The sequence below is a fragment of the Ursus americanus genome, chromosome 15 (genome assembly GCF_024610735.1).
Source record: "Ursus americanus isolate L20-20 chromosome 15, mUrsAme1.1.p, whole genome shotgun sequence".
NCBI classification, from domain to species: domain Eukaryota; kingdom Metazoa; phylum Chordata; class Mammalia; order Carnivora; family Ursidae; genus Ursus; species Ursus americanus.
Window position 1 is genome coordinate 53405449 of NC_142141.1, and position 27823 is coordinate 53433271.

General features: G+C 48.1%; 1 protein-coding gene across 1 annotated transcript; it reads right to left on the minus strand.

Moving 5' to 3' along the window:
- Window positions 1–1255: 1255 nt before the first annotated feature.
- On the minus strand, window positions 1256–27823 carry OTULINL (OTU deubiquitinase with linear linkage specificity like). The gene is made up of 8 exons (XM_045787156.2): window positions 27641–27823; window positions 9158–9317; window positions 9037–9068; window positions 8843–8934; window positions 7931–8080; window positions 5338–5466; window positions 4214–4483; window positions 1256–2851 (listed from the first exon to the last, which is right to left on the minus strand). Exons 1-8 carry the CDS (start codon window positions 27708–27710, stop codon window positions 2678–2680), a joined length of 1077 nt encoding a protein of 358 aa, XP_045643112.1. The 5' UTR covers window positions 27711–27823; the 3' UTR covers window positions 1256–2677.

The following is a 27823-nucleotide window of genomic DNA, read 5'->3' on the forward strand; positions in this document are numbered from 1 at the left end:
ACTGGTATTTATCCAACCCCTCGGTATGGACACCTATGGCCAAAACTTGCGAAATGTATTCTAGAATCAGAAGGCGACAGGGGTGCCTAGGTGGCTCAGTTGGTTAAGCCTCCAACTCTTGATCTCAGCTGGGTCTTGAACTCAGGATTGTGGGTTTGAGCCCTGCATTGGACTTAAATAAAATTTTAAAAAAATCAGAAAGGGACAAGGACATATGTTTGCATTTTTGCTATCATTTTCTCATCATTTAAAACATATAAGGTTAGAAAGACATTAAATGTTGGCACCACACAGGAAATTCACCTCCAAGTTACTGTTGGCATTTAAAAGTGGTGCTAAGTTTATATATACTTTCTTCCAATTAGTTTGTTATTCACTACACTACTGAATTAAAAACAAAACAAGACCCAAAACACCCAGTACCTCCTCCCTTAAAAATCTTGTTTGGGTGCCTTCCCAAAACACAGCAACTATTTAGAGGTCTTTACTTTTTACTTTCCTTGTATCAAAATGTCCTTTTTTCACAATCTGATCTCACCCCATCCTGCCCTGCCCCGCTCCCCCCAACACAAGGTTATGGATAAACACCATTGATTAATATGTCACAGAGCTGTAGGCTGCCCATCCCTGGGGAAAAGCTCTTCCTTTCAATCCTGGACTGATGTGGAAATCGTTACATTGGGTAAGGACATGCAAGGTGAGTGGTAACGTACAAATGCCAGTGAGATGCCTGGACAGCTCGATTGGAAGCCTAAGTCTAGAACAGACATTCCATGAATCTCACAGAGGCCTGCTGCAGTCATCGTGTCTGCTGGTGAACACAGAGGGTGGAGTTCATTTTTTCTTGGTCCCAGTAATGGATCATGGGGATAACTTTCAAAAGGGTCAATGAAATAACAGGAGTTATGCGAAATCATAGACACTTCCAAGCAGGAATGCGCTATAAAGATCAATTAGGAACTCCTGTTTCGTGTGGCCATAAAGGTAACACACAGCCCCTTGGTCTGAGCTGATTGCTTTCCAACTCTTTAACCAGAAAATGAAATGATAGCAGGCACAGTACAACGTACCATCGGACATACTGATTATCCTCAGTACAAAAGAATCTGGATGTTATTTTCATATACCACAGCATTTAATATCCCATATTTTACGTAACAGTGGAAGCAGTATGGAAATGGGAGGAAACGTTAGCATCAAAAATGTTAAGTCCCTCTTGGAATGGATTTGTACCTTTGAAGTAGTGTATCATTGGTCAAGATTTTAAAAGTTATTTTGTATTTATTGAAATTCAAAACAGACGAGCAAAGTACCTTCAAAATAAAGATTAACAAAATAAACGAGAAAAGTATTTCCAAAATAAAGATGACCAAAAATTAGTTAGCTTGAATATATTTGTTGTCAATTGTTGCTCTAACACACTACGAGAAACCTAGTGCCTTAAACCACATAAATGCATTATCTTACAGCTCTGCAGGCTGGAGATCTGACACGGGTCTCATGGGGCTAAAATCTGGAGGCTCTAGGGAAGACTCTGTTCTCTTGCCTTTTCTGGCTTTCAGAGGCCACCTCCATTCCTTGGGTCATGGCTCCTTCTTCCATCTTTAAAGCCAGAAATGTTGCGTCTCTCTCTGTTCTGTATTTCACATTTTCCTCTGGCCCTGACTTCTTCCAATTCCCTCAACCCCTTATAAGGACCCTCGGGATTACATTGGGCGCTCCTGGAGGACCCGAGTAACCTCCCCATTTCCAGGTCAGATTAGTACCTTAATTCCACCCGCAACCTTCTTCTTGCCGTTTAACCCAACATAGTCACAGGTTCTGGAGATTAGGACATAGACACGGTGCGGGGTGGGGGCAGCATGATTCTAGCTCCATTAAATATACATGTTAAATACATACACCACAGTTTAATGTTTTGGAATAGTTCAATAACTGTCATTCAGTTGCCTTAATCTACAGAATTAACCTTTTTTATCCATATAAAGCAGATTGGACCGGCCAGGTGCAATAGTAACAAAAAGATGTAAAGCGATATAAAACAAATTGTACAACATTACAAAGTAGTGATTCTTTGTGTGTATGTGTTCACGTATGTATATATAAAACTATACAATGTATACACATGTGTATATGTGTGTGTACACACACACACACACACACGATTTTACAGTTAATCAAGTGGTTCTAGAAAATCAATATACCATAAAGATTCCAGGGAAGGTAATGCTTCTAAAGTAAGGCCATGCTTATGAAGATCCCAAATCAGAGACAAGGTTCCCAACAAGAACATCAAGGTTAGAGACAAATTCTTGCCTGGTTAGTCCTTTTCCTCTTTTCCTCTCGATTTTTTCCTGTTGTACTGTCCAAATTTACTGTCCAAATTTACCGTCCGTGTGCCCTGAAAGGACTGCTGCATGTGAAATGACCTTAGCCCATACGAACAAGGTCAAACCACCAACCCACAAATATATTAGTGAGGTTGATTTGGAGGAAATTGCTGGAAAACAAAGGAACACCATCCGTGCACCCCTGTGTCCGGTGCCCCTGCCGTTCTAGAGAAGAAGGTCCCCAACCTTTCAGTGGCTGCAACGCTAGTTTTGGTTTTCCAGCTGGACTTTCCTTGAAAGTGTGACCACTGTCATTGGCGAGAGCTGGTGCCCTGTCCATCCCAGACTTAAAAGACGGGAACGTGGTAGTGGCGGTCATTCTCCGTCAGCAGAGAGATCTCTGGCCACTCCCTGGGCGGCAAGTCTGGGTAGCAGACCTCGAAGTCTCTGGAGTTAAACTTGAACAGTCTGAACACTTTAATCTTTATTTCAAGGGAGTGTCCAAGAATAAACATATCGATCTGGAGAAAAGATGAAAAAAGAGGTCACAAACACACATTTCCAACTCCTTGTCCCCCACTTGAGGAGGGAGCGTGTTCTCCTGCAGCTAATGGAGTAACGTGCATATTTACAGACCCACGCGTGAGCCACTGAGGGCCACAGTCGTGAACAAATGCCCACGACGTGGAAGGGAAGGGAAGGCAGAGGAACATCTTTGTAGACCAACACGAAAAAATTACAGGGAAAAGCTGTTTGGGGAAGAAAAAAAAATGACTAATAAAAAATAAAGGAATGCTCAGAATAAAAAGTCACGCTGTTTTCCAACTAGTTTTATATCAATTTTTATAAAAATGCCAGGTAATTTTTTGCATTGCCTAAGAGAGCAAAGCACAACAAAACCTCTTTACTACTGGGGCGCCTGGGTGGCTCAGTCATTAAGCGTCTGCCTTCGGCTCAGGGCGTGATCCCGGCGTTCTGGGATCGAGCCCCACATCAGGCTCCTCCGCTATGAGCCTGCTTCTTCCTCTCCTACTCCCTCTGCTTGTTTTCCCTCTCTTGCTGGCTGTCTCTCTCTGTCAAATAAATAAATAAAATCTTAAAAAAAAACAAAAAACCTCTTTACTATGGGGATCAAAAAGTAATCTCTGGATTTAAAATTTTTCTTTTTTTTAAGATTTTATTCATTTATTTATTTGAGAGACAGAGCATACATGAGCAGGGAGAGAAGAGCAGGGAAAGAGGGACAAGCAGACTCCGGGCTGAGTGTGGAGCCCGCTGCGGGGCTCGATCTCACAACCGTGACATCATGACCTGAGCGGATATCAAGAGTCAGCCGCTTAATTGACTGAGCTACTCGGGTGCCCCTGGATTTAAAATTTTTCAATAATTTTTTTTTAGTTAAAGTTCATTTATCATTTTTAGTAATCTTTACACCCGATCTCTCACGACCCTGAGATCGAGAGTTGCATGCTCTTCCAACCGAGCCTGCCAGGCACCCCGAAGATTTTTCAATAATGTCTATTTATCTTTAGTAAGTAACCAAGTGCCTTCCTAAACTTCATCTCATTTTCCAACAGGACTTCCTCCTGGTTCAGCTCTGTTGTGGGAGAACCTGCCAGCATCTGAGAAGCAGAATGACAGGTCAGAAAGGCTTCCCGCACTGGGGCTCTCTGGCCGCAGGGCTGGAAGACACGCAGCACACAGCACAGAGCAGTGAGGTTTATGACTCTTCTTTTCCTTCTATTTAAGGGTCGATAATATCAACCCACCACCTCTGTGCAGTGGGTTTACCACCGCTGAAAGTAAACTCCAAACGCCTGTGTGTTCAAGGACTGCCCGAATCGTCCTGAATCAAACACACAGGCTTCTTCTGCCCCCATTACCTGCTCCAGTCCACACGTGTCACCCACAGAATTCAGGTGGTTCATCATGAAGCTTAAAGGGTCAGATGATGTTTCCCGGGAAAAGAGGAGTTGAAAAAGACTGGGGATGACCTTGTTAGTCTTCATTTGTTCATAAACTTCAGTGACTTGATATAGCATGATAAACTTTAAAGCTTCATAGAGTTTATATTCCAGAAGAACATCAGAAAAAAGGATGTTGCACATACTTCCTCTCTTGTGATGATCTTTAATTCCACTAAATTCAGTCCACTGAAAATATAGAGGTAAAAGGGAAACTTACAGGGGAAAGGTGAATTCCTACAACATGTCATAATTTTTAAAGTACTTATGAAAATAAACCAAAGATTAACAGAGGGGAACATATTACTTTTATAATAACAAACTAGTTTAATTGAAACATTTTTCAAAAAAGCACCACCAACTAGGTAAAATACCAACCAAGTGAGTTTCCTAAGACAGCTTAAGAAAGTTGGGTCACACAGAAGATATTCCAGAGACAAACAGTACGAACTAGTATTCTTTACCACTCACCATGTGCCAAGCACAGATCAGAGCATTTAATTAACTCACTGAATCCTCACAATAACTGTACAGGGGACACACTATTTACATACCAGTTTTACAGCTCAGGAAACTACAGCACAGAAATGTTATGGTATTTACCAGGGAGGATTCATTTCAACAATCCAAAATGTGTGTCTATTCAAAGGCAGGATAAACTCTTAGTTGAAATTATAGCACCTGTGCTGTCCCCAAGGTATTAATAGGGCACATCCCAGAAGTGCATTTCTGAGTGCCCTGTCTGGACCTTGCACCCCATCTTTCAAGAGGAAACAGGTACGTGATTGCTAAAGTTTCCCAGCCAGCCCACAAAGGCCTCCTTAACCCATAACGGGCCTAACTGTCACATATGACAGTGCTACGCGTTCATTACTTGGAAGGGGAGAGAAGAACAGGAAAGCCAATCATCAGTTCCTAGAGGAAAAGCTCCTGGCCACGTGTCCTCCTTATGTGGCATCGGGTGACAGGCCTGACAGAGAAGAGTCACTGTCATTCCTAGTGTGAACTTTCATTCCTAGTCTCTTCTTCTCCCAAGCACTCACCTGTGTTTTCAATAATTCCACACATTTACGTAATTTTCCAAACACATTGGAACCTGTATACTTCTCCGGACCAAAACTGTATTGCTGGATCCAATTACAACCTTGTGAAAAGAGCAGTTTTTCAGGAAGCTTGAAAAGGAAGTAGATGCCAACCACGATTAGTACCTCAACATTTACGACACACGATGTAGAATATGTTACAGAGCATGATCTTATCTCATGTAGCAATCTCCACTTAAAAACATGGTAACACAATTAAATAAAAGCATATAGTTCCTTCTTTTACATTTGTGGATTCGGATCAGATTCTTAATTTATTATTTTACAACTGATGAAAACCTACATGAAGATTAGGTCTATGGAAACAATCCTTTTGCATAAAACACTTCCCAAACAGCCTGGACATATCCCTTTAGAAACTATTTTTACCCAAACAATGCTAGAATCCCATAGTACAGCAGGGAGCACGTGGCCTTTAGAATGAGGCACTCCGTGGGGCGCCTGGGTGGCACAGCGGTTGGGCATCTGCCTTTGGCTCAGGGCGTGATCTCAGGGTCCTGGGATCGAGCCCCACATCAGGCTCCTCTGCTATGAGCCTGCTTCTTCCTCTCCCACTCCCTCTGCTTGTGTTCCCTCTCTCGCTGGCTGTCTCTATCTCTGTCGAATAAATAAATAAAATCTTAAAAAAAAAAAAAAAAGAATGAGGCACTCCGGGGTCCCGCCCTCGCTCTGTCACTTACCAGCTGTGAGACTGCTCAGCCAGTGCACCTTATTTACCCTCCTAGCCTCATCCTCCATCATAGATCAGGACAATACTATCTACCTTACAGGACCCTTGTCAGGATTAAATAAGATTACAGAATACATAAGACTCTGATCTAGTGAAGGGATCTAATCCATTTTCCCGCCCTGCTGAGCTTGGGGAGCCCAGAGGCTTGGTTGTATTCTCTGTCCTCAGCAAGTAGCAGCAGGCCTAGCACACCATGCACACTTGACAAGTACTTGCTAGATAAAATGAAACTAATAAAAACAAGTGTCATTTAAAAAATGGCAATGAAATAGGCCATGTATAGCTATGTATATGCATATAATTTATATTTCCTTGCCCCTCCATCCTTAAATGTACATCCTAGATTAAACATCCTACATTCAAAATAAAAATTCAGGTTGTTCATCGAGAATGGTCTGCCTTAAAAAAAAAAAAAAAAAAAAGGAAGAAAAAAAGAATGTACTACCTTACACTCTTAAAATGAAAAAAAAAAAAACAAGGCATAGACTGGGAGAAAATATTTGCAAATTACATATCTGATAAGCACTTGTACTCAGAATATATAAAGAACACTCAAAATTCAGTCAATAATAAAATAAAATAAAATAAAAATAAAGACAATTTTAAAATAAAAAATAAAAAAAATAAAAATGGGCAAAAGACTTGAACAGACACTTCTCTAAGAAGATAATATGGATGGCAAATAAGCACATGGAAAGACACTCATCCTTCCACACTAGGGTAATGCCAACTAAAAGCACAGTGATACCAGTGCACATCTATCAGAATGGCTAAAAATAGGGGCGCCTGGGTGGCACAGTGGTTAAGCGTCTGCCTTCGGGTCAGGGCGTGATCCCGGTGTTATGGGATCGAGCCCCACATCAGGCTCCTCTGCTATGAGCCTGCTTCTTCCTCTCCCACTCCCCCTACTTATGTTCCCCCTCTCTCTGGCTGTCTCTATCTCTGTCAAATAAATAAATAAAATCTTTTAAAAAAAAAGAATGGCTAAAAATAGCCTCAGATCAATCTGAGGTGGAATCAATCTGTGGAACAACTGGAATTCTTACACATTACTGGTGGAAATGCAAAATGGCAGAGCCACACTGGAAAATGGATGGCAGGTTCTTATGAACTTAGACCTACCCCTACATGACCCAACAATCTCATTCCCAGGCATTTGCCCAAAGGGACAAAATCCTGTATGGAAATATTTATAACAGCTTTATTCATAGTTGTCAAAAACTGAAAATAATCCAGATGTCCTTCAAGTGATGAACAGATAAACTGCATCATACTCATGTCAAGGAATACCACTCAAAAATAAAAAGGAATGAACTACAAATTCACAGAACACGAATGAATGGCAATGCATTTTGCTAAGTGAAAGAAGTCAGATTCAAAAGGCTACATGCTGGATAGTTCCATTTAGAGGACATTCTGGGAAAGGCAAAACGATAGGGACATAAGACCTATCAATAGTGGCCCTGGGCAGGGGTGAGCAAAGGGTTGACTACAAAGGAATAGGGGGGAATCTCTGGAGCACTCTATGTGTTGGTCAAAACTCAACTAAGTGTAGAGTGAAAAAGTGAATTTGAGTAGACCACACCTTGCTTATGAAGGACAAATGTCCTTCTTGAGAAACGATAGTGACATTAAAAACAAACAAGACCAAGTATGATGGCCTCTCTGAGATGGATGGGGTATGTACGGCCTTTGAAGGCTCCTTCAATCTCAGGACGCACAGAGTGGCCCACGGAACCGGCCATGTGCACTGCAATGCTTGTCAACCCGCCATTCCCCCACGTTTCCAGTGTGCAGACATACCTTAACGATGTCTTTCTCTTTCATCCAGGATGGAAAGGAGAGGCCCTGGCTGAATATCTGAAAGAGCACTGACCTCAGAGCATCATAGTTATCTCTCTTTACTTGTCGGACGCATTTAATGTGATGCCGCCAAAAGAGCTCCTCGTAAGCCTGTCCGCACAAAAAGAAGAAGTTGGTTTTCAGCTCCTCTGGATAAGAGAATAAACAAAATGAATTCACTGTACTGTCAGTGAGGCGTGACTCCCAAATAAAGAGGACAACAGAAACGAATACAATTCTAAATTTGGAATGCGACCACATGTCATTTCAGTGACCCCTGTGTGTACTGAGTCCATGTCCTTCTCTTTCAGTTGATAAATTCCTAGAAGCCCAGGGCTGGGGAATGCCATTTAGGGGAGAGGATGGCTACAGCTTGACCACAGTGAAAAAAAACAAAACTACATACATTTAAGACCATGCTAAAAAGTACTTGAAATGAAACTTTCTTGCTGCTGACAAGGTTGTTAGCACCGCTGGGAGTATCTACCACGACTGATCCAATGGGCAATTCTACAAATCCTCAACATATTTTACATCCAGGTGCCTAATCCCTGCAAGGACAGAAGTCTCCCCTGCATGTGGAGATGGGCCACAGGCCCGGCAGAAGGAGCTGAAAAGAGCGCCATCCTCAGATTTCCTGAAACTATAGCCTAATTTACGTCCTCGCCCAGGTCCTCAAAGGCCCTCGCTCTAGGTGACAGCCCGAAGCCACTGTGTGGCAGCTTTCTGGCTCTATCATGAGAGCCACAATTGTTCCTTGTGGCCCGTCTGGTGTTAGCTGATCTCTGGGCTTCATAGGGCACAGCGGAATGTTTGTTTCCTGATTTTTACACACGCATTCTGCATCGTCGTGACCTGTATCAACAGACGCACCTTCCTCATCAGCTTGGCACGTGGTGTCTCTCCTTTCCACTCCCTCGCGCAGTAACTGAGCAGATCGACCTCTGCCTCCACGCTGAGGTTCCCTGGACCAAATCAAATAGAAAAAGTAGTTAATTCACCCTTTCCTCACCCTTCTTGAAACCTCTCTGCACCTTGGAAATAAGAAAACATAGGAAAATATTTACTTTTGAATTTTCTCTGCAGATATCCAATCCACCTAAAAGATAAAGAGAACAATAATATCAAAAATCTTCTTTGAACAGCAAGGGTCTATGTGTGAAGCTGGAAGCTGATCCGACCACCTACCATTTCAGCCAGTGCCCTAAATCGCAGTGCATCCTCCTGAAGTAGCAGAGGGAGGCCACCAGACACGAAGCTGCCAGCATCACTGACCCCTTTGCTATTCTCCACGCGGTACCTAATGCTTGGCTGGTGACTAGCATCCAGGAGTGAACTTGGTCACTTCCTACAAGAAATTAAGAATAAAAAAAAAAAAGGCACAGCACAATTACACAAGTCTGCTTTGTTTAAGGGGGAAAATATATTGGCTAATTTTACCTGTAAAGTGTCTATCACTGATGACATAAACAGTTTTTATTATTTATTTTTTTAAAGATTGAATTCATTTATTTGTCAGGAAGAGAGAGAGCACAAGCAGAGGGAGAAGCAGGCTCCCCACTGAGCAAGGAGCCCGATGCGGGGACTCGATCCCAGGACCCTGTGATCATGAGTGGGGCCGAAGACAGACGCTTAACTGACTGAGCCACCCAGGAATCCTTGATTACATAAACAGTTTTTAAAGCATTCAAAAATTCAATCTGAAAGTTAAAGAAACCCCCGGTTCTCCTATAACCAACATTCTATGTAAGAATATCTTTGTTCCACAGAATTGACAAGGAATAACCACAAAGAGTATCAGTTTCAGAATCCCTCGCACCTGTTCAAAACCGGCCTCTCTTATACCCTGGCTGGGTGACCGTGGGAAACTTAACTTCTCTCCCTGAATTGTCTTGGCCGTAATAGTGGGAAAAACGCAGACCTCCCTGGGGCAAGACGGAATGAAATTATTTCAGAGCCAGCGCAGCGCACTGTGCATGGTGTTGTGCCATCTGCTGAATCCAAGAACGGTTCCACGAATTCTGCTCGATGCCACCGCCAGGCGCTTCCGCCCACTTGGACATTCTTAAACCTTTATGGGCCATAACAGTTGGCATCACCTTCGCACACACCAGTGACCCAAACGGCAGGCTGGATGTCCCTTCCAGGAAGTGGACCCCTTAGTAGAGCAGCGAGGTGGGGACAGGTGTGCCTCGTATGGCACACATGCCCATTCCTGACAGGACCAGGGAAAAGGGACGGGCCAGAGAGCTCCGACTGTGTACTTACAGTATTTTACTATGTGCAGCACATTCCCAACCGTCTGATGCTTGAGCATGTAAAATGCTGAAGTACAAATGAGGAAGAGAACTCCGAATCGTGGCCAAACCTCCCGGGGCTCGTTGTGAAATTGTTCCCTCCCTGGCACAAGGTTTAGTAAAATTCCAGCGATTAACTGTAGTAAAAAGCCTCAGCAATCGCGGATCTATAATTGTAGCATTTTTTTCCCCAAAGTTGGCTCCACACCCAGCATGGGGTTCAAGAGCCACGTGCTCCACTGCCTGAGCCAGCCAGGCGCCCCAATTTTAGCATTTTTGATTATATGGATATTTGATACACATTTAAACTCTCATAAGGAAAGAATTTACCAGCAAATAAAGAAATAACTTTACCAAAAAAGAAAAAAGAAATCAAGTTACTAGTAAATAAGAATAGACATACTTACAATGACTTAAAAAGGCATTTTCAAAAACAAGTACTCATCTGTTTAAAACAGTTCATTAGCTGTCCATTATATAGTAACTCCTGCCCAGATATTGAGTAAAACCTTCCGGGAGTTGTTTAAAAAGTAAAGCTATACTGCCTTTACATCTATAATTTAGATTTTTATTAATTCAGAGTGATTTCCCAACTGTGAAAATTTTGACATATGCAAATACTCTTAGTAAATCCTTAAACTCAGCACGAACTAGAATTTTGTCTAGGTGATACAGAATTTCTTTTAATGTATTTATAAACATTTTCGAGAAAAATGGAATATTACACATGATTTTACCGCTTGTTTTTTCTCTTCATACAAAGCAGACATATTGTCATATCACTACACGTAGATCTACCTTCGTTTTAAAGAATGCATAATATTTTGGTATAAAGATAGACCATCATATGTGCACACAGTCACTGCCTCACTGATAAACCATTTGGATTGTTTTCCATTTCTCACTCTTGAAAACATTGCCGGGACAGACGTTATCCTCCAGCAGTCCTTGTGGACTCATGGTAGCTTTCAGGATAATTTCAAGAAGAGGAAAGTCTGGGTCAAGGAGTGTGTACATTTTCAGTTTTGACAGAGATGCCAAAGTGCCTTCCAAAACAAACGGTCCATTAACACCCCCATCACATGTCCCAGTGCCCGCGTCTCCCTGAACCCCGGCCCTGGGTCCTGGCTGGGATCTCCCTCTAGTCTGCATCTCTGTAGGAACACATGCACATTTCTTCTTCCAGGAAGAGCCTTGTAAAGCATCGGCTATTTCCCGCCGGCTGGTGCTCATTTCTGTGCGGACTTGGAGGGCTTGAAGTCACTGAGGTGGGGTCTGGCTGCTGCCTCCTCCATGGGGCACGCTGCTCGCATTTGTCACAGACTCTAGCCAACCCCTGGCATCCTTTGAGTTCCTGCCAGGCCCCTTGGGGCCCTAGATTTGAGACCCCCTAAAGCAGGGCCTTCTCCTGAGTGTGAGGCCTCTCCGGCAGCTGACCAGGGCCTCCACAGGAAAACCTACAGATTACGGCTCCCCTGACTCCCCCCTACACACGTACAACACACTTCCCTGGCCTGCTGTCTTTGTCCTGAAATAAACCCCACCTCCAACCCAAGAAAGGGAGATATGATCAACTTATCAGAAAAAACAAAACACGTGAGGGCTCAGTTCGCCTTTCTCATGCAAACCTAGAATACAAGCTTAAACTGCCGGCCTCGCTCTGCCTAACTGGCACAGTTTTTGGTCCGGTGACTTAAAGCAATAGGGGCCAGGGAGCATAATCATGGGGGCTGGTGTGAGCGCCAGGGAGCAACCTGGGGGCGGGACCCCAGAAGTCCCATGGGAGTGGCTGCAGCTCATAGACAGTCCTGAGGTGTTCATTCCAGATACGATAATATGAGGAGCGGGGCCTCTTCATCCAAGGAGAGGAAGTGCTGTGTTTTAGCAGCATAATGTATGGCTTGGGTGATCATTAAAATAGCTACAGGTCGAGTTTTGCCGTAGGCCAGAGCCGCGTCCGTGCTTCACAGGAATTCCCTCATGCTCCTGCAGGTGCTCTCTGCCCTGGCCCCAGCCCAGGCCTGCTCATGCCCTGGTGACTTCACCTCCCTAAGCTTTTGCTGCTCAGCCTGGGGAGGGCAACAGTACGCAACAGGGCCTGGCACCCAGGGACTGCTGACCTCACGCTGGCCCTTACGGTCCTTCCAGTCCCTCTGGCAAACCCTGAGTCCCCAGGTCCATGTTCATTATTATTTTTATTGCTGTTAGTCCAGCCACCCTTATTTTGCGGACGAGGAAGCTGCGCAGGAGAGAAAGATTGACTACGTAAGCGGAAAAGCTGGGATTCAAAGCCAGGGCCGTGTGGAGCCGGGGCAGCAGGCCTGATCCCTTGGCTCTCCTGCCTGTGAATTATGCCAGAATCGATCTTCAGCTCTGCGACAGCAAGTGGAATCAAGACTCTTTAAAAAGAGCCTTAAAATCCACTGCCCCTGGCATGTGTCACTAACTGGACTGCAACCCAGAAACAACAGCCAGAGATGAGAACACCACGAATGAGGGGCTTTGCGGGATACTAGCATCACCACCACTTGCACATTTCATGGGTCAAATCTCATTTCCCCAAATACAGCAGAGAGGGGATAAAATTTCCCACGTCAGGACCTTCACTGGGGTCCCCCATCTGCTAGCCCACCAGGGAGAATTCAGCACTGATCCACCTAGCCTCCCCTCCTCTGTCCAAGAGGACCTGGGCTGGGGTGACGCTGACCCCGAAAAGCAGCGGGAAAAGAGAGCCGGCCCTGCCGCCAGGGATTCGGTCATTCAGCACAATACACAGAGGGTCAAGGATGAGGACAAGAAACATGGGAGTGGGGGGTCGGGGGGCAGGTTTTGGCAACAAAGCATCTCCAGGAAGTGAGGGCCACAAGGAGGGGCAGAGAACAGAAGCCCTGCCAGAATAATGGATCTGGTCTTTGTCCATGTTGGTCAAGAGAGAAAAAACAAAACTTCGTGTTAGTACTTTTGGAATGGGCCACTTGGGTGGTGGCTGAAACGAGGCCACCGCGCACTTCTGCCCTACTGGAAAGTGGATTAACTAGGTCTCACAGCACGAAGACATGCGGGAGACCCCAACCCACACAGCCGGGAGAACTCGAACTTAAGTGGCTCAGGTGCTGGAGGAAGGGCACCGGGCCCCCCGGAGGCAACAAGGCGGTGATCTGAAAGTCAGATCTCATCGGCAGCGCTCAAACTATATATGGCAGATGCGACCACGACTAGAACTGAAAAAAAAGAGCCACTTTTTTGTGGTAAAATTCTACTTAGAATTTTTTCCATTCTCTACAATGTACCAAAGCTGAAATAATTCAAACATTCAAACAGGAAACCAAAAAGAAAAAAAAAAAAAACCCTGAAAACAAAACCAAAAGACGCTGCAGAGCCGGAAACAGAGTGATTATGCACATGGCAGGCCTCCCCGGGAGCCCTGGGCTCCTTCTCATGGAACTCCTCAGTGCCTCCTTCGCCCCCAACCCTTCCAGGGCTGTCCCGGGCCCAGACGGCCCATCCCTTCCTGCCTCTACTTTCTCCCAATCTTACTCCCGGTACAGCGGCCTGTGGCCCCTTCACAGGTCTACACTGCCAGCTGCGTCTGGCTGACGACTTTCTCCTGAAGCAGATCAGGGGCTCCTGATCTGGGGGGGTGACATTAGGCCAGAGATGTAAAAGGCAATTTGATTGAGATGTCTGAGAGCAGAGGGAGTGAAGAAACATATGCATTAAATTCATCTTGCTAAAATGGAAGGTAAAAGATACTAAATTCAATGTAACGACTACAACAGCTCTTCCACCTGCGTCCATCCCGTGTTACGGTTCATCAGCAGGAGCTGGGAGAGAGAGTGCTCGAGAGAGACTGACGACTGATCAGGAAGCAGAGGGACCCGTGGGAAAGGTCCCGGGACAGCTGCACACTCTCTGTGGCCAGAGGAGAGAAGGGCTAGGGGCGGCTCTGACCAAGCGAGGGACATAGACATGTCAGAGGTGTTAGTAAACTTTTCACGCTTTTCTGAGCTGAGTCCTGGAACACTGCCCCCTTCGAAAAAGTGAATGTGGCTTTCGGGTTATTCTCAGCAAGGGCGGGGAATGCTGCAGAGAGGTGCGATCAGAAGCCAAATGGCACAGCGGACACAGAAGGGTCTGGGAAGGCCTGCCTTGCTCCTGCCGGGCCCTCCTCGACTATACTCTTCTCCCCACCCTGGGCTGGGCGCCGGGCTGGCAGGAAGTGAAGTGGAAAGACATCTGCTCTGTCCTCAAGGAGCTCGTGGATATTGGGATGCCCTCCTGTCAGGGAAGGCTACTGGTCGGCTTGTCCAGGCCCACAGTGCCATACCCGGCACTCCCCGGGCTCAGCACACCCTGGTGTGTGTGTGTGGGGGGGGTCTCTCTGCAGGGACACAGAATGACACAAAGCCCAGGTGCCTGGGTGGCTCAGTCAGTGAAGCGTCTGCCTTTGGCTCAGGTCATGATCCCAGGGTCCTGGGATCGAGCCCCATGGCCGGCTCCCTGCTCAGCGGGGAGCTTGCTTCTCCCTCTCCCTCTGCTTCTTCCCCCCACCCCACCCCATTCATGCTCACTCTCGCTCTCAAATAAATGAATAAAATCTTAAAAAAAAAAAAAAAAGAATAACATGAGGCCCTCTGAGCCAGCCGCGTGGCAGGCAGACCTCCATCCCCCAGGGGGTCGCCTCTCTCAGAGCTTAGTTCTGAGGAACTCAGAGGCTCGAGAATCAGGCAAAATAATGCACATTAGTCTAAACAAATGAAATAAACAGTATGCAGGCAGAATGACAAACAGAACAAACCCCAAGAGGCCATCGAGGTTTCTAAGTCATGCGGAGCGCCAGGGAGACGACTAGAGAAAAGTCAGCATGGCAGCGTAAAGGACTGGATTTAAATGGTCGTGGTCCTTGAAAATTCACAGGTTACCTGTTTTTATAGCAGCTCTGGAGGAAATAGGGGGAAAAAGTCCTCCTTACCAATCTTTGAAATGTGAGGTCAAGAGTCTTTGTATGCTTTTGTATGTCAGGCGTTACTTCTGCCCCATGAAGAAAGGACAGCCATCTGCTGAGTCAAGAGCTATAAGCCAAAAGTGCAAGACCAGGCTCACTGAGCGAGAGAGCCACCAAGCGAAAGGTTTTTACCTCGAAAGTCATGACCAGTAAGACATGCAGCTGAAACCCTGTCAGGCAACCCACTCAGGCTGCTAGCACCGTCCCCGCAGGGCGGGGCCTGCCATACCCAAGGCTCCTGCTCAACTGAGTGTCAGCAAGGACAGCACGAAACTGCCCCTGGCCAGACACTGACAGGATTGTGCGTGCACACGTGTGTTTAATAATGTCATAGCTCAGAGATTTGTTTCAGTTACTGGGCACAAGTTTAGGGGTATCAACTGCAACCCATCACTTTAAGAGATAAGTGTAATTTTCTGATCATGGGTAGGGGAATTTGAAACCCCCCAACTCTAAAAACACAAGAGCTGTGGGGGGCATAGGCTGCCATGTCCTAGCAAGCTGGAACGCCTTCTCTAGGAAATCTCAGCACTCCAGGGTCCCCTGAGCCAGCCAGCCAGGCTCCCTGGCCTGGGAGAGACCAGTGACTCAGCGGAACAAGCCCAGGGCTCTGTCTTGACTTTGCTACAGTCTAGCTGCAGGACCTCAGCCAAAGCACTTAGCTTCGAGGATCCCAACACGTCTCCCCGACGGAGAAGACCAACAGGGATAACAGAGGGTTAGAATGAAATTACACCCAAGCCACGAATGGGTGCTTGTAAGGCCGAGCCACTGGGCAAATGGAAACTCCCTGGCTGAGTCCTCACTGCAACCTCCCCGCCACCTCTAGGGGTGGGGACTCACTCCCATGTGTGGGAGACCATTTCCTTTTCTGGAACACTTCTCTCCTTATTGATCCGAGTCTATCATTAGTCTATGAATACAGAGTAAGCTCTTCCTATGGGCCGAGCCCTGGGCCAAGAGCTGATGCTGCCATTACGAACACAGGGCTGGCCCCTGCTCCTGTGTTTGGGGACCCACCAAGGCCACGATCCAAAGAAACATGGCTGCAGCCGCAGAGGTAACATCGGTACCTGACCTCCGCCAGCATGTGGCAGAGTGGAGACCCAGGGGACAGACGGAGTCCACAAGGCAAGGGAAGGCCGGCCAGGCTCAGAGCAGCAGGCCTTTAGATCCTGGTAGAGATGCCGATGTTACCCGAAGATCAGGGAAAGCTCCTGAGCGGGAGGCCCGCGTGGCTGGATGTGCAGCCACCGCCTGGAAGGGTGTCGCCTGGAGTCCTGAGGAACATGTGGGACTGCCCTTCTACACGACAGCTTTCGCGTCTTTCACGGAATCACAGAATGCTTTGGGTGAAGGGGCTGGAGTTCCACTTGTTCTCTAAATTCCGATGCACGCCAGCCCCTCCGCGGGGCGACCCCCCCCCCCCCCAGAGCTCCCTCTGCACTCCAGCCCAGCCACGGGTCCCTGAGGGGTCTCCATGAGCGTGCCCCCTGCCGGCCGGAAAACACCTCGGAGGGAAAAGCTGAACCCTAACTCACTGTGGACCTGGGCACGGGATGGGCGGTCGCCTGCCCCCTTCATCTCTGGGGAGAAGAACCTAAAGCCCAGAGAACGCGAGGAGAAGTCTGAACTTGAACCAACACATGCGGACTCAAGGTCAGTGCCCTTTGAATCAACCTCAAAGCTGCCTTCCTGAAACAATTCTCTTCCAAGAATTCGAAACAATCGACAGGCACGGACGTAAAAGGCAGCCATCATTTCCACCGCGCGCCTGCTTCTCCTCTCAGTTGAACATTCCCATTGTCTCAACCTGTCCTCATATGACACAGGCTGGGGGCAGGGGTCTCTTCATTGTCGGGGTCACCCTTCTCTGAACCCACTCCACACTTGCAGTGAGGCCCCAGGACAGAACACCATGCCCTGAGCGTGACCCACCCAGGAGCCAATGCAAACACACGACCGCTCCTTCATTCTTGGTCAGGGGTCAGCAAGCTTTCTGTATAGGGTCAGAGAGTAAGTATGGTAGGCTTCCCAGCCAGCTGGTCTCTGTCCCAAGTTCTCAAATCGGCCCTGACAAAAAGCTGCCATTAGATAGCACACAGCTGGGCTGTGTTCCGAGAAAACTTACTTACGAACACTGAGGTCCGAATTTCATGTAAGTTCCACATGTTAGGAAATGGTATTCTTTTGATTTTCTTGCCCCTAACCATTAAAAAAATGTCAAAACCATTCTTAGGTGGCCGGCCATCTAAAAACTGAGTGGCTCCACATCCAGAGTGCTTTGCCAAACCCTGTTCTAGACGATTCACTCAAAGGATGCCTTCAGCCTGAGATTGTATTCGTTAGTATTGTATAGCTGCAAAAGAAAAAGCCATCAACTCGCCTGCCATCAACTTAAAGCCCTTTAGACCTGTTGCTGGAGTATGTCTCCCCAATGTCTGAAGGGAGAGACAGGGATCGGCGCTTTCATTCCACCCTTCTCAGATTTCCAGCTGGAAGGGCTTTCCTGAAGACCTGGCTCAGGCCTTGGCCCCAGCCCTCTTTCACTTGACTCCTTCCCGAGGGAAAGCGGCTGGTCTGATGGCAGGTTTGAAATAACCCGCTCAACGTGGCCCCTCCTCCTTGCTGGCAGAGAGGTGCCCTTGGGCCTGACCTTTTAGGGGTGAGCTCAGCTCGGGCATTGCTCAGCAAGCCCATCCGGCCGCACGACTAGGACATGCGGGTTTTATCGGCTGACATTTAAAAAGTCTCTGCCTCTGGGGCCCCTGGGTGGTGCAGTTGGATGCTCGACTCTTGATTTCAGCTCGGGTGGTGGTCTCGGGGTGGTGAGCTAGAGCCCCATGTGGGGCTCTGTGCTGGGTGTGGTGTCTGCTTGCGATTCTCTCTCCCTCTCCCTCTGCCCCTTCTGCTTGTACTCTCTCAAATAAATATGTCTTTTTAAAAATAAAAATAAAAATAAATAAAAATAAAATTCTCTGACTCCCGTGGCTACCTTTCAGGTTGTTCAGAACCTGGGAAGGGAAGCAAGGGGTTCATCACGTGTACAGCCTCTGTGCTTGAGATCCAGGAGCTGACAGGTATCCCCGCTAAACTTCGTGCTCCTGGATCTGGTTCACTGCCTCACCGGCCAGGGCTTTGAGGCACACTCTCAACTCTTAGACCTTTAAAGATTAAGCCTGTCTTCCACCTCCCACTACAAGTCATTTATGAAATATGACCAAGAGAGAACTAAAGGTACACTCAGACGAGCCACTCCGCATTTCTGCCCTGCGGTGATTTTTCCATTAATCAGACCCATTTGGGCTCTGTCGCTAATGGTTACTAATCCTAATTGGCTTCCCTTCCCCAAACCATTTTCCACTCTGTAGCCGGTGGTGTTTTTTCTTTGTTTCAGTTTTTTTGTTTTGTTTTTTTATTGCCTTTTTATATTCAGTGGGTGTGTCATCTCCTATTTAAAAATCTTTCTGGCTTTTCTTCTTCTAATTTCTGTTTTTTTTTTTTTTTAAGATTTAATTTATTTATCTGACAGAGAGAGCACACAAGCAGGGCGAGCAGCAGGCAGATAGAGTGGGAGAAGCAGGCTCCCTACTGAGTGAGGAGCCTGATGCGGAACTCGATCCCAGGGCCCTGGGATCATGACCTGAGCCGAAGGCAGGTGCTTAACCAACTGAGCCACCCAGGCACCCCTGGTTTTCTTACTTGTAGGAAAGACCCGAATCCTAGCAGCCAGTGTAGTGAACTGGAAAAGGTCTCGAAACAAGGTGTGAGAAAGGTAATGGGGCATCACCTTCCTATTGCCCCATCGTAGCCAGAAGCCACGGAGAGCCGGTTCTTCTGGAACCAGGGACCAGACGCATCATATATCCCACAACTCCTAGGAACCAACTGAGAAGTCAAAAGAAGCCCATCCCTGCTGGTGGCACAAAGCGGAGCCTCCCTGTGCTGCCCGAGTCCCTCTCTCCTCTCACCAACCCGTGCACCTCTACATGGTCTTTTCGCTCTGCTCTCCAGGAAAAGAAACCAGTGGCTTCCAAACCCACTCGTCAAACACTGCAGACGCTGTACTCGAGGTCTCTGGACCGGCAACATCACTACCACCCGGGCACTTGGGAATACAGATCCACGGGGCCCATGGAAGCAGCGTCTGTGTTCTGCAAGATCCCCAGCCACCCACATGCATGCCCAGACTTGAGGGGCCCTGGGATGGAGTCGATCTCCCGTGCCCTGGGTCCACCTGTGCCTTTTTGGATTTACTGGTGAAGTTCCCAGGTGATTCCAAGGTATTGGCTGCGCTGAGACATGCCACCGCGGAGTACGGGCTTCCTCTGTCCTCGGCTGGTTTGTCATCCTAAATAATACATTATCACAGGCCAATTAATTTCTGAAATTCCTCTCAGGAGAAATCATGCCAGCCAAAGTCTCTCCGGTCACGCAATCCAACCACAGGGAGTGCTGCCCATTTTGTGCCTCTTTCCCTTTCGGCCAACAGGAGGGGCTATGCTTACCAGCCAGCTGTGTTTCCGTGGCTGAGGGCTACGTCTATCTAAAAAGGGACTTGGCTGAAATTCGTATTAAAGGACTCCAACTATGACTGTGGCCTCCAGCAAGGGTGACCAACACATCCTGGCTTGCCTGGGGCTCTCCAATTTTAGCACTAAAAGTTCCATGTCCTGGGACAATCTCGTGCCAGACAGGCCGACGGCGGTCACCCTCCCAACAGAGCCCCACGGGGTCTGACCCTAATTCTTCCCTCTTCTCTCCCCGCTGGCTCTTGCTCAAGAGGACTGGCTGTCAGTTCCTCCCTGAGCGCCCACGCCGGCCTCCAGCCTGCCTTCTTCGCCTGAGCTCTTTCTGCGGCCTGTAACACCCTTCACTCTCCTCAGTCTCCAGCGTCAGCTCCAATGTCACTTCCTGGGGCAAAGCCTCTGACCCATTCCCACCACCCCCCAGGCTTGCTCAAGTCCCCGTTACTCGCTCGGCACACAGTGTCCCTTCCCTTCACAGCACTTAGCACAGTTTACACAACCGTGTTTGTGTTTGATCAGTGTCCGTCTTCCTGTGTAGGTAAACGTCTTAAGGACTGGGATTGTGTCCGTTTTCGCTCTGCTTTCTTGGTACCTAGGCACATAGTACACGGTTAATAAATATTTGTCAAATCAGTAAAATGAATCCATGTAATCAGGATCCAGGCCATGTGTCTCCATGACCGACACCGCCAGCTTCCCTCGGTATCCGTTCTCTCTTCTTCCAGAGAGAGAGTCCCGACTTTTAGCTGGATACAGGGCTACTTGAACAAAGGCTACGTCCCATCCTCCCTACGGGCTGGGTGTAGCTGCACGAGTGAATTCTGACTACGCAGCATTATGTGAAATGTTCAGAGGGCTCTGTTGAGAGGGGTGTCTTTCCTGTCCTTCTTCCTCCCTCCTAGCTGGAATGTGAGTGTGCTAACTGATGTCCGGCAGCCATCGTGGACCACGAGGTAGCGAGTCATGCAAGCCATGCATGGTGGACGTGAAGTGGAAGCAGCTGGGCGCCTGACACCATGGAGCCCGTTCCCGCCCTGGAGAACCACCTTTGAGCTGGAACATGAGAGAAATAAACTTGATTCACTTATATGGGGTTGTTCTGGTATTCCGCCATACCGAATCCTAACTAAGAGCCTCTATCTTGGTGGTCCCTCCTGACTTGGAACACCACACCTATGCCAGAAACAGTGAGCCATCAGTGTTTTCTCTTCCCTTAATGACACTCATGTACATACAAAGCAGGACGTGAGAATGTGAAGTGGTCACCTAGTGGCATGGCGTCAAGGTAGAGGAAGGAGCCAGCACCGGGGAATCAGGAACCCACAGTCTGGTCCTAGAGAGCTGAGCGACTCGGGACCTCAGCTTCCTCCCCCATGAACAGACATAAGGAGGCCAGGCCATCAACTGCCAGTTCCCTTCTTCCACCAAAGGCCTCTTTATGGTAACTGGTTTCTGAGCTGTGTTGGAGGAGTGGTCACACTGGGGCACAAGGCACAGGATTTTACATAGTTGTGAAACAACTGAAGTTCAACTACACTTAAAACGTTACCCACAACTTGCACCACAGGAAAGATGCCCTGAACACACACAGCAGTTACGTGAGACTGTGACAAGTGCCAGCAAGGACTCCCACCCTCAGAAGTCCACTCTCGCTCCTATAGATCTCTCACAGCAGGGCTTCCATGGAGGCGACCAGTTTCTAAAAACAGCAAGAATTTTTTTAAAAAAGGGATGGTGGAAGAGGAGCCTGGGAGGGAGGGAGAAGGAGAGGTTATAGGCTTCCACATTCAGAGGTTATAGGCTCCACATTTTGTTTATTTTATTTTTTTATTTTTTAAAAGATTTTACTTATTTATTTGACAGACAGAGAGAGAAAGCACAAGCAGGGGGGAGCAGCAGGCAGAGGCAGAGGGAGAAGCAGGCTCCCCGCTGAGCAAGGAGCCTGATGTGGGACTCGATCCCCGGACCCTGGGATCATGACCTGAGCCGAAGGCAGACGCTTCACCGACTAAGCCACCCAGGTGCCCCAGGCTCCACATTTTGATTGAATCAATCAATGAGGCGTAAATGGGAGAATACACTGGAATATTAACACACGAAGAACAAGACAGCACAGGTCAACAGTCTTGGCTGTACAAGTCCCCTATCCTAACAGTCAGCTGAGTTTAACAAAAGTGGGTTCAGCAAATATTTAGAGACCAAAACAGAGGGAAACACCATGGATAACACTGATCTCATAAACTGTCTCTCGGTTCAAGTGACTTCTCTCTACTTCAGACTGCGGCGGAAGGAATGGATATGTCCAAGTCTTACACTGATTCAGGTGCAAAGCTGAGGGACCCAGAAGTGCTACATTAATAATACCATTGGCTACAATTGCTTTTCAGGGTAAGTGCCCAACTTCATCCTTAGCTACAAACTGAACTCCAAGTTCATTTTTAAAATGCCACAGAGCTGATCTGTCTGCGGGCGTCAGTACATCCAGCCCTCTAGATCTAGATGGCGACTGATTATCCGCAGCCCACGCCAGCACGGGCTTGCCACCTCCTCCACTTCCCTTTCCTGTCAGCTGTCCTGCTTCCTCCAAGGCATTTCGACCTGTCCTAATGACCTGGGACACACACTTGGGAGACACTGAGCACTCACTTTTCTGGTCACTCTAGAGACCTCACGGGAAAGGTGAGGTCTTCCTGTCACAGGTCCACAAATACGGCCACGATGTACCAGGTGTTATCTTAAGACCTAGAAAACAATTCTCTCTTTACCAGGCAAGAAGGAATTCAGTTCACTTCTAAATCTGGGGGACTAAAGGCTCCGAGAACTCTCAGCCCTGACTTAGAGGAGAGACACAAGTTGTTCAAAGACCACTGCCTGATGAGCTCCCACCACCGGCTCCCCCGCCCACCTCCGTGTACCCACTGTACCCACTGGGGCTATCCCAAGCCTGGAGAGAGCAGGGAGCTCATGTCCGCTGTATCAGGAACAAGAGAGGGCAGTGTGCTTCTCTCTTTTCGACGGTTAACCCTTGATGTGGAATCAGATCCCACTTCTTTCTGAACCGGAGGGAAGGAAGTCTTTCGAGGAACCAACTTCCAATTACATTACTTTTTCCTCTGCTAGAAGACTAACCCTAATATTCATAAAAGCCAACTACCAGGCAAGCTAATACGGTACTTTAAATTACTATATATCGGGGCGCCTGGGTGGCACAGCGGTTAGGCGTCTGCCTTCGGCTCAGGGCGTGATCCCGGCGTTATGGGATCGAGCCCCACATCAGGCTCCTCCGCTATGAGCCTGCTTCTTCCTCTCCCACTCCCCCTGCTTATGTTCCCTCTCTCGCTGGCTGTCTCTATCTCTGTCGAATAAATAAATAAAATCTTTAAAAAAAATAAATTACTATATATCTACCATCCAACAATCCCACATAGACTCAAAGTCATCGATACCTGGTTAAATCAACAACAAAAGGCTAACTATGAAATTCTTAATTCAGAGATCCATGGAGCATGGCGTTTTACATGCTATGGTTTCTGAGGTTTTTGTTTATTACTTGAGAATCCCAGCAACAGTACTACCAGACAACAGTCCTTAGTCTCCTAGAAAGGAACATAAGCATTTTATCATCCTCTCATTTTAAACATGATGCCACCTGTCTCTTCTGGCTCCAATGAAATGAGAAAGTAGTAAAATGGGGTATGACCGGAACAAAAGATTACTGGCAAAATGAGCGCATAAACAAAACCTTTCCTCTGTTGATTTATTGCGATCTGTTCTTCCATTAAGTTAATTACAAATCAATAAATGTGTAAGCAACCTCGATTCTGGGAGCAGACTGTTTTAAGTGACCGCACATTTACCAGAGATTTCAAGCGGACAGAAGAAAAAGGTCAAATACACAGCCCAGTAACTCACTCACTCCTCTCAAGCTGATGCAAGGGGCTGTCATAGCTACAAAGATGCCACCACGTATGTAGGACGCTTTAGCTCGATCATGAAGACTTTTTCATAATCTCACTTCTGTCCCCCAGACCTGTGAGTTCCGCAGAGCAACAACAGGGTATTAAAATGATAACCCAACTTTAATTGAGAAGAGCTGAGACGTGGGGAGGGAACCGGGAGACTCGAGTGCTCGCAGGTATAATCCTGAACCGTGTTTCAGGAGACAGAAGAGGTGGATGGTAAAGAATGGGTTTTGGGTGGAGCCACGCTGCCAGGTTTGAACCCTAGCCACCACTTACTAGCTGGAAACTTTGAGCAAATTCCGTAACCATTCAGAGAGTCGGAGTGGTGGTAAAGATTACCTAAGACTCTCCATGGGCTGTGTCTCCGTGGCCAACACCACGAAGAGAACTCGAATGCCCACTGTTTTCCATGGCAAGGACAACAGTGGTGTTACAGGCACCGGAGACAGCGCCCACCCATGCTAGAAAGTCAGGTGAAAGGTCATGTTCAAGTTCATAACTGCCAATCGAGGATTTCTACTCAGCTAGAGCACCTGCTACCAAATTTACATTTTATTTGGCATCGAATCCATCTCACAGAAATGCAAAAGTATCAAAGTGGGGCAAACAGGCTGGCGAAAAATACCAACTACGGACCATTTGGTTTTAAACATTCCGTTGTGTGTGTGTTTAATCGCAGCATTGGGGTTTTGCTTGTTTGTTTTTGTTCCTAAGCCCTCAAACTATCTTTTAAAGATGGAAAATAGTTCTCTTTAAGGTTACAACTAGCACACAAAGAACCTTGGCTACTCACTCCTCTCCTCCTTGGCACCCACTGACCACCGCCAGTAACCCCTCCGCCCATGGTTCAGGTCCTGGAGAGCAGAGTCTTTGAAGGCACTGGTTCTAGAATAAGATCACAGTTGGTAGCACCCCTTTGAAGTCCGTGCTGAGGAGGGAATGTATGAGCCCCACAATCCTCATCACTCTTCTTGCCATGGACCAGCTGCCTGATCCTTAGCTGTTCGGATTTGCCCGCTCTCCCTTTAAACACAGAAGTGCTCACCAGGTAAATTCACCTGTCCACCCAGTGTGGTACCTAGGATTGCCCAGGGGAATGGGGCAAAGGCCGCATTCGGTGGATAGAAACATCTGCTTGGTACATAAAGTAATCCTTGAACGGCTTTGGAATAATGTATTCCATGATACTGAGGAACGCATCTTTTAATTAGTAGGAAAGTCTACGTGGGAAGTGGGAAATCTTGTACCAGTTGTATGTGACTTGGTAGCAATAAAATAGGGATAAAAATAACCACGACCTCATGGTGTAAGGAAATGATGAAGATGATGACGATGAAGATGGTGATGATGATGATGAGTGCTTACTGTGGGCCAGGCACAGTTCTAAGCCATTTCCACGAAATAAAGACAACAGCAAAATTCAAAAACACTGGCCATGACCATGATTTCTAAACTTTGCGTTTAGCATTTGACTCTCTTTCCCCCAAACAAAATCTTACTCAGAACAGCATATAAAACAAGAACAGAAGCAGAGGGGGAAATAAATGGCAAAAGCAGAGCTGCTCTATGTGTAGCTGGGGGGAGGGGACCTGGCTGCTGGGTCCCCCGTTCCACACTGGGCATTCCTGCCACCCCTGGCTAGCCCCTGGGCACCACCCTGGGGTCCTGCCACTCCTGAGGACACGGCTGCAAACTTGCAGTCTTTCTGGTGAAGAACCACAACAATGTCTGAACTAATCTTGACAGTTAATGACCCGGGGGCTGGAAAGAGGCAAGACGGGCCCGGAAAAACGTGGGGTACACATCCCCTCCTCAAGCGCCCGGCTGCCAAACGTATGCTGAAGATTTTGAGCTGCTCCTCCAGTGGGCGGGTCTCCTCTGCTTCCTCTTTCCTCCTCAGCCCTGGGGCCTCAGGGCATTGCACCAAATCAACTTGGGTGCCACTTCCCTGTCTGATATTCCAATTCTGACAGTGTCTTTCCCATCATATGGTGTGCAGATGTTTAGTTCATGATTCTCAATATCCAAACACTTCACAAAGAATAAAAATGGCTACCAGAAAATTCTTTCCATCCCTACCACTCTCTATGGGCTTCCTCTGACTGCTGTCCATTTGGTTTTTATTGTCCAGTGTGACTTCTTAGCACTTGCTATTATCTCAGAAGTGAACCTGGGTCTCTCCCTTTCCAAAAGAGGGGTAGGTAAAAATAACTTGCCCCCATCCTACCTTTGGCAACTGACTTAAAATTCACCCCTGCCCCCAAACACCACCCCTAAAGAAGGGAAACTATGCTCCTAAGTCCTCAGAGGTTATGGGTTATGTTTTGGAGGGAAAAAAAAAAGTTTTCCATAACCCAATCCTTGAATTACATTTTTCCACTGCTGCACACCAACTGCAGTCCCCATAGGCTGGAGCTGAGGAAAGAATTCTCTGGGCTCACAGTGCTGGCACACCTTGAACTTGATGCATTGGAATGAAAAATTCCTGGCCGTGAGGGTAAGCCCAGAGTAGGCATCTTTCTGCCTCCCAAACCAGCTTTCTTCTGCTGAGGCCTACTCCATTTCCAGCTTTGCTTTCCCTCCCAAAATAAGGCAAAAAGTTCAAACGAATACACCCACAGGAAATATTTGGCTAATTCTATAATAATTCAAGGTGCAGAAAGGTTGAAAACGAGTTCATTTTCCAAACTTTTGAGAGTAAGTCAATCATAGAATTCTAGACTGGGAGGGGCCTTATGGATCAGCTACCCCAACATCCTCATCCTCTGAGGACATGGAAGCCCAGAGTGGCTGTGGCTTCTAGGCACAGGGTTCTGGGCAGAATGAGGTCTAGAACTCATGTCCTGGCTCCCAGAGCGGCACTGTTCCCACCACACCCAACAGCTCAGGTGTGAATCAAAAGTTCCTGCTGGGACGGAGAACCCCAATTAATAAGCAGTCCTGGCACCTGCCAACTTCCCATAAACGCTGCAGTACCTCGAGCCCCAACTCTGTGTTTGTGAACAGGAAGAACGCTCCCCAAATTCACCAGTAGGCTCACACCCCTGCGGTGGTGGCCACCAGACAAACACGCAGCGGGAATGTGCTCAACACTGAGAAGCTGCTACGTTCATCTTCCTCTGTTCATCTTCCTGCTCGGAGCTGGGACTGCCGGCTGAAGACAGGGAAGGAAAAGGGCCTTCACCTCTACCCCAGCTACGAACGCAGAAAGCAGAGACGCCCCGACACGGGCGGGGGGGGGGCGCCCCCACCTCAGCGCCCATACTTGAGGGCGCGACTGTACCATTCTGTGCTTGGTGACATTTTTGTTCAAAAGCCAGTTTTCTCTGTTGTTCAGCAAGTCTTGACTGCTGCGAAGGTGTGGGCCACATCCTCCACCAGCAAAGCGCGAAACCCGTCAACTTCCCCCCCCCCTCCCGCAACTCCCCAGACAACAACCAAGTTCTCAGAGGGGACACCGAGAGGGGGACACTGAGAAGGGGACACTGCCGCTCCTCGGAGACAGGGCCCGACCCCCCCCCCCCAGCGTCTGCCTGTGCCCCCCCACCCCGTACCAGTCCGCAAGACGGGCTCCCCCCTCCCAGGAGCCTGTCCTCCCCGCCTCGGCAGGTAGCTCACAGCCACGACCCAAACAGCTTTGCCTCCCGCGGGCATAGTTCCTATTCAGGTGCGATGCGACCCCTGTCCCCGACTGCAGCGCAAACCCTGCCGGGGGTGTTTGGGGGTGCAGCCCGTCCCCCCCCTTGCCCTGGGGCTCTCCCGGACCTCCCCACCCTCAGCGCCGACGGCCAGCGGAGGAGAGAGAGCCCCAGGCTGACCGCCGGCCCCCGCCCGCTCCTGCCCGCCCCGCCCCGCCCGTTCGCCGGCCCGGGGCCCACCTGCGGCGGGGGCGCGAGGACCCTCCCGTTCCCGCGCCCGCGCCCCCGGGGCGCTTCTCCGCGCCGCCATGCCGGCCGCGCTCTGCGGACGGGCGCGGAGCCTCCCCCGTCGGTCAGTCAGACGCCGTGGTCGCCCGCTGGCGCCGGGGATCCCTTCCCCGCGGCTGGCAGGCTCAGGAGGCG

Coding starts and splice junctions, on each gene's coding strand:
- OTULINL (XM_045787156.2), bottom strand. CDS start 27,710: ATGGCGGCGCGGAGAAGCGCCCCGGGGGCGCGGGCGCGGGAACGGGAG. Junction 9,069..9,157: donor TTAGGGCACTGGCTGAAATG/GTAGGTGGTCGG, acceptor TTTATCTTTTAG/GTGGATTGGATATCTGCAGA. Junction 2,852..4,213: donor ACACGTGTGGACTGGAGCAG/GTAATGGGGGCA, acceptor TCTTTTCTCCAG/ATCGATATGTTTATTCTTGG.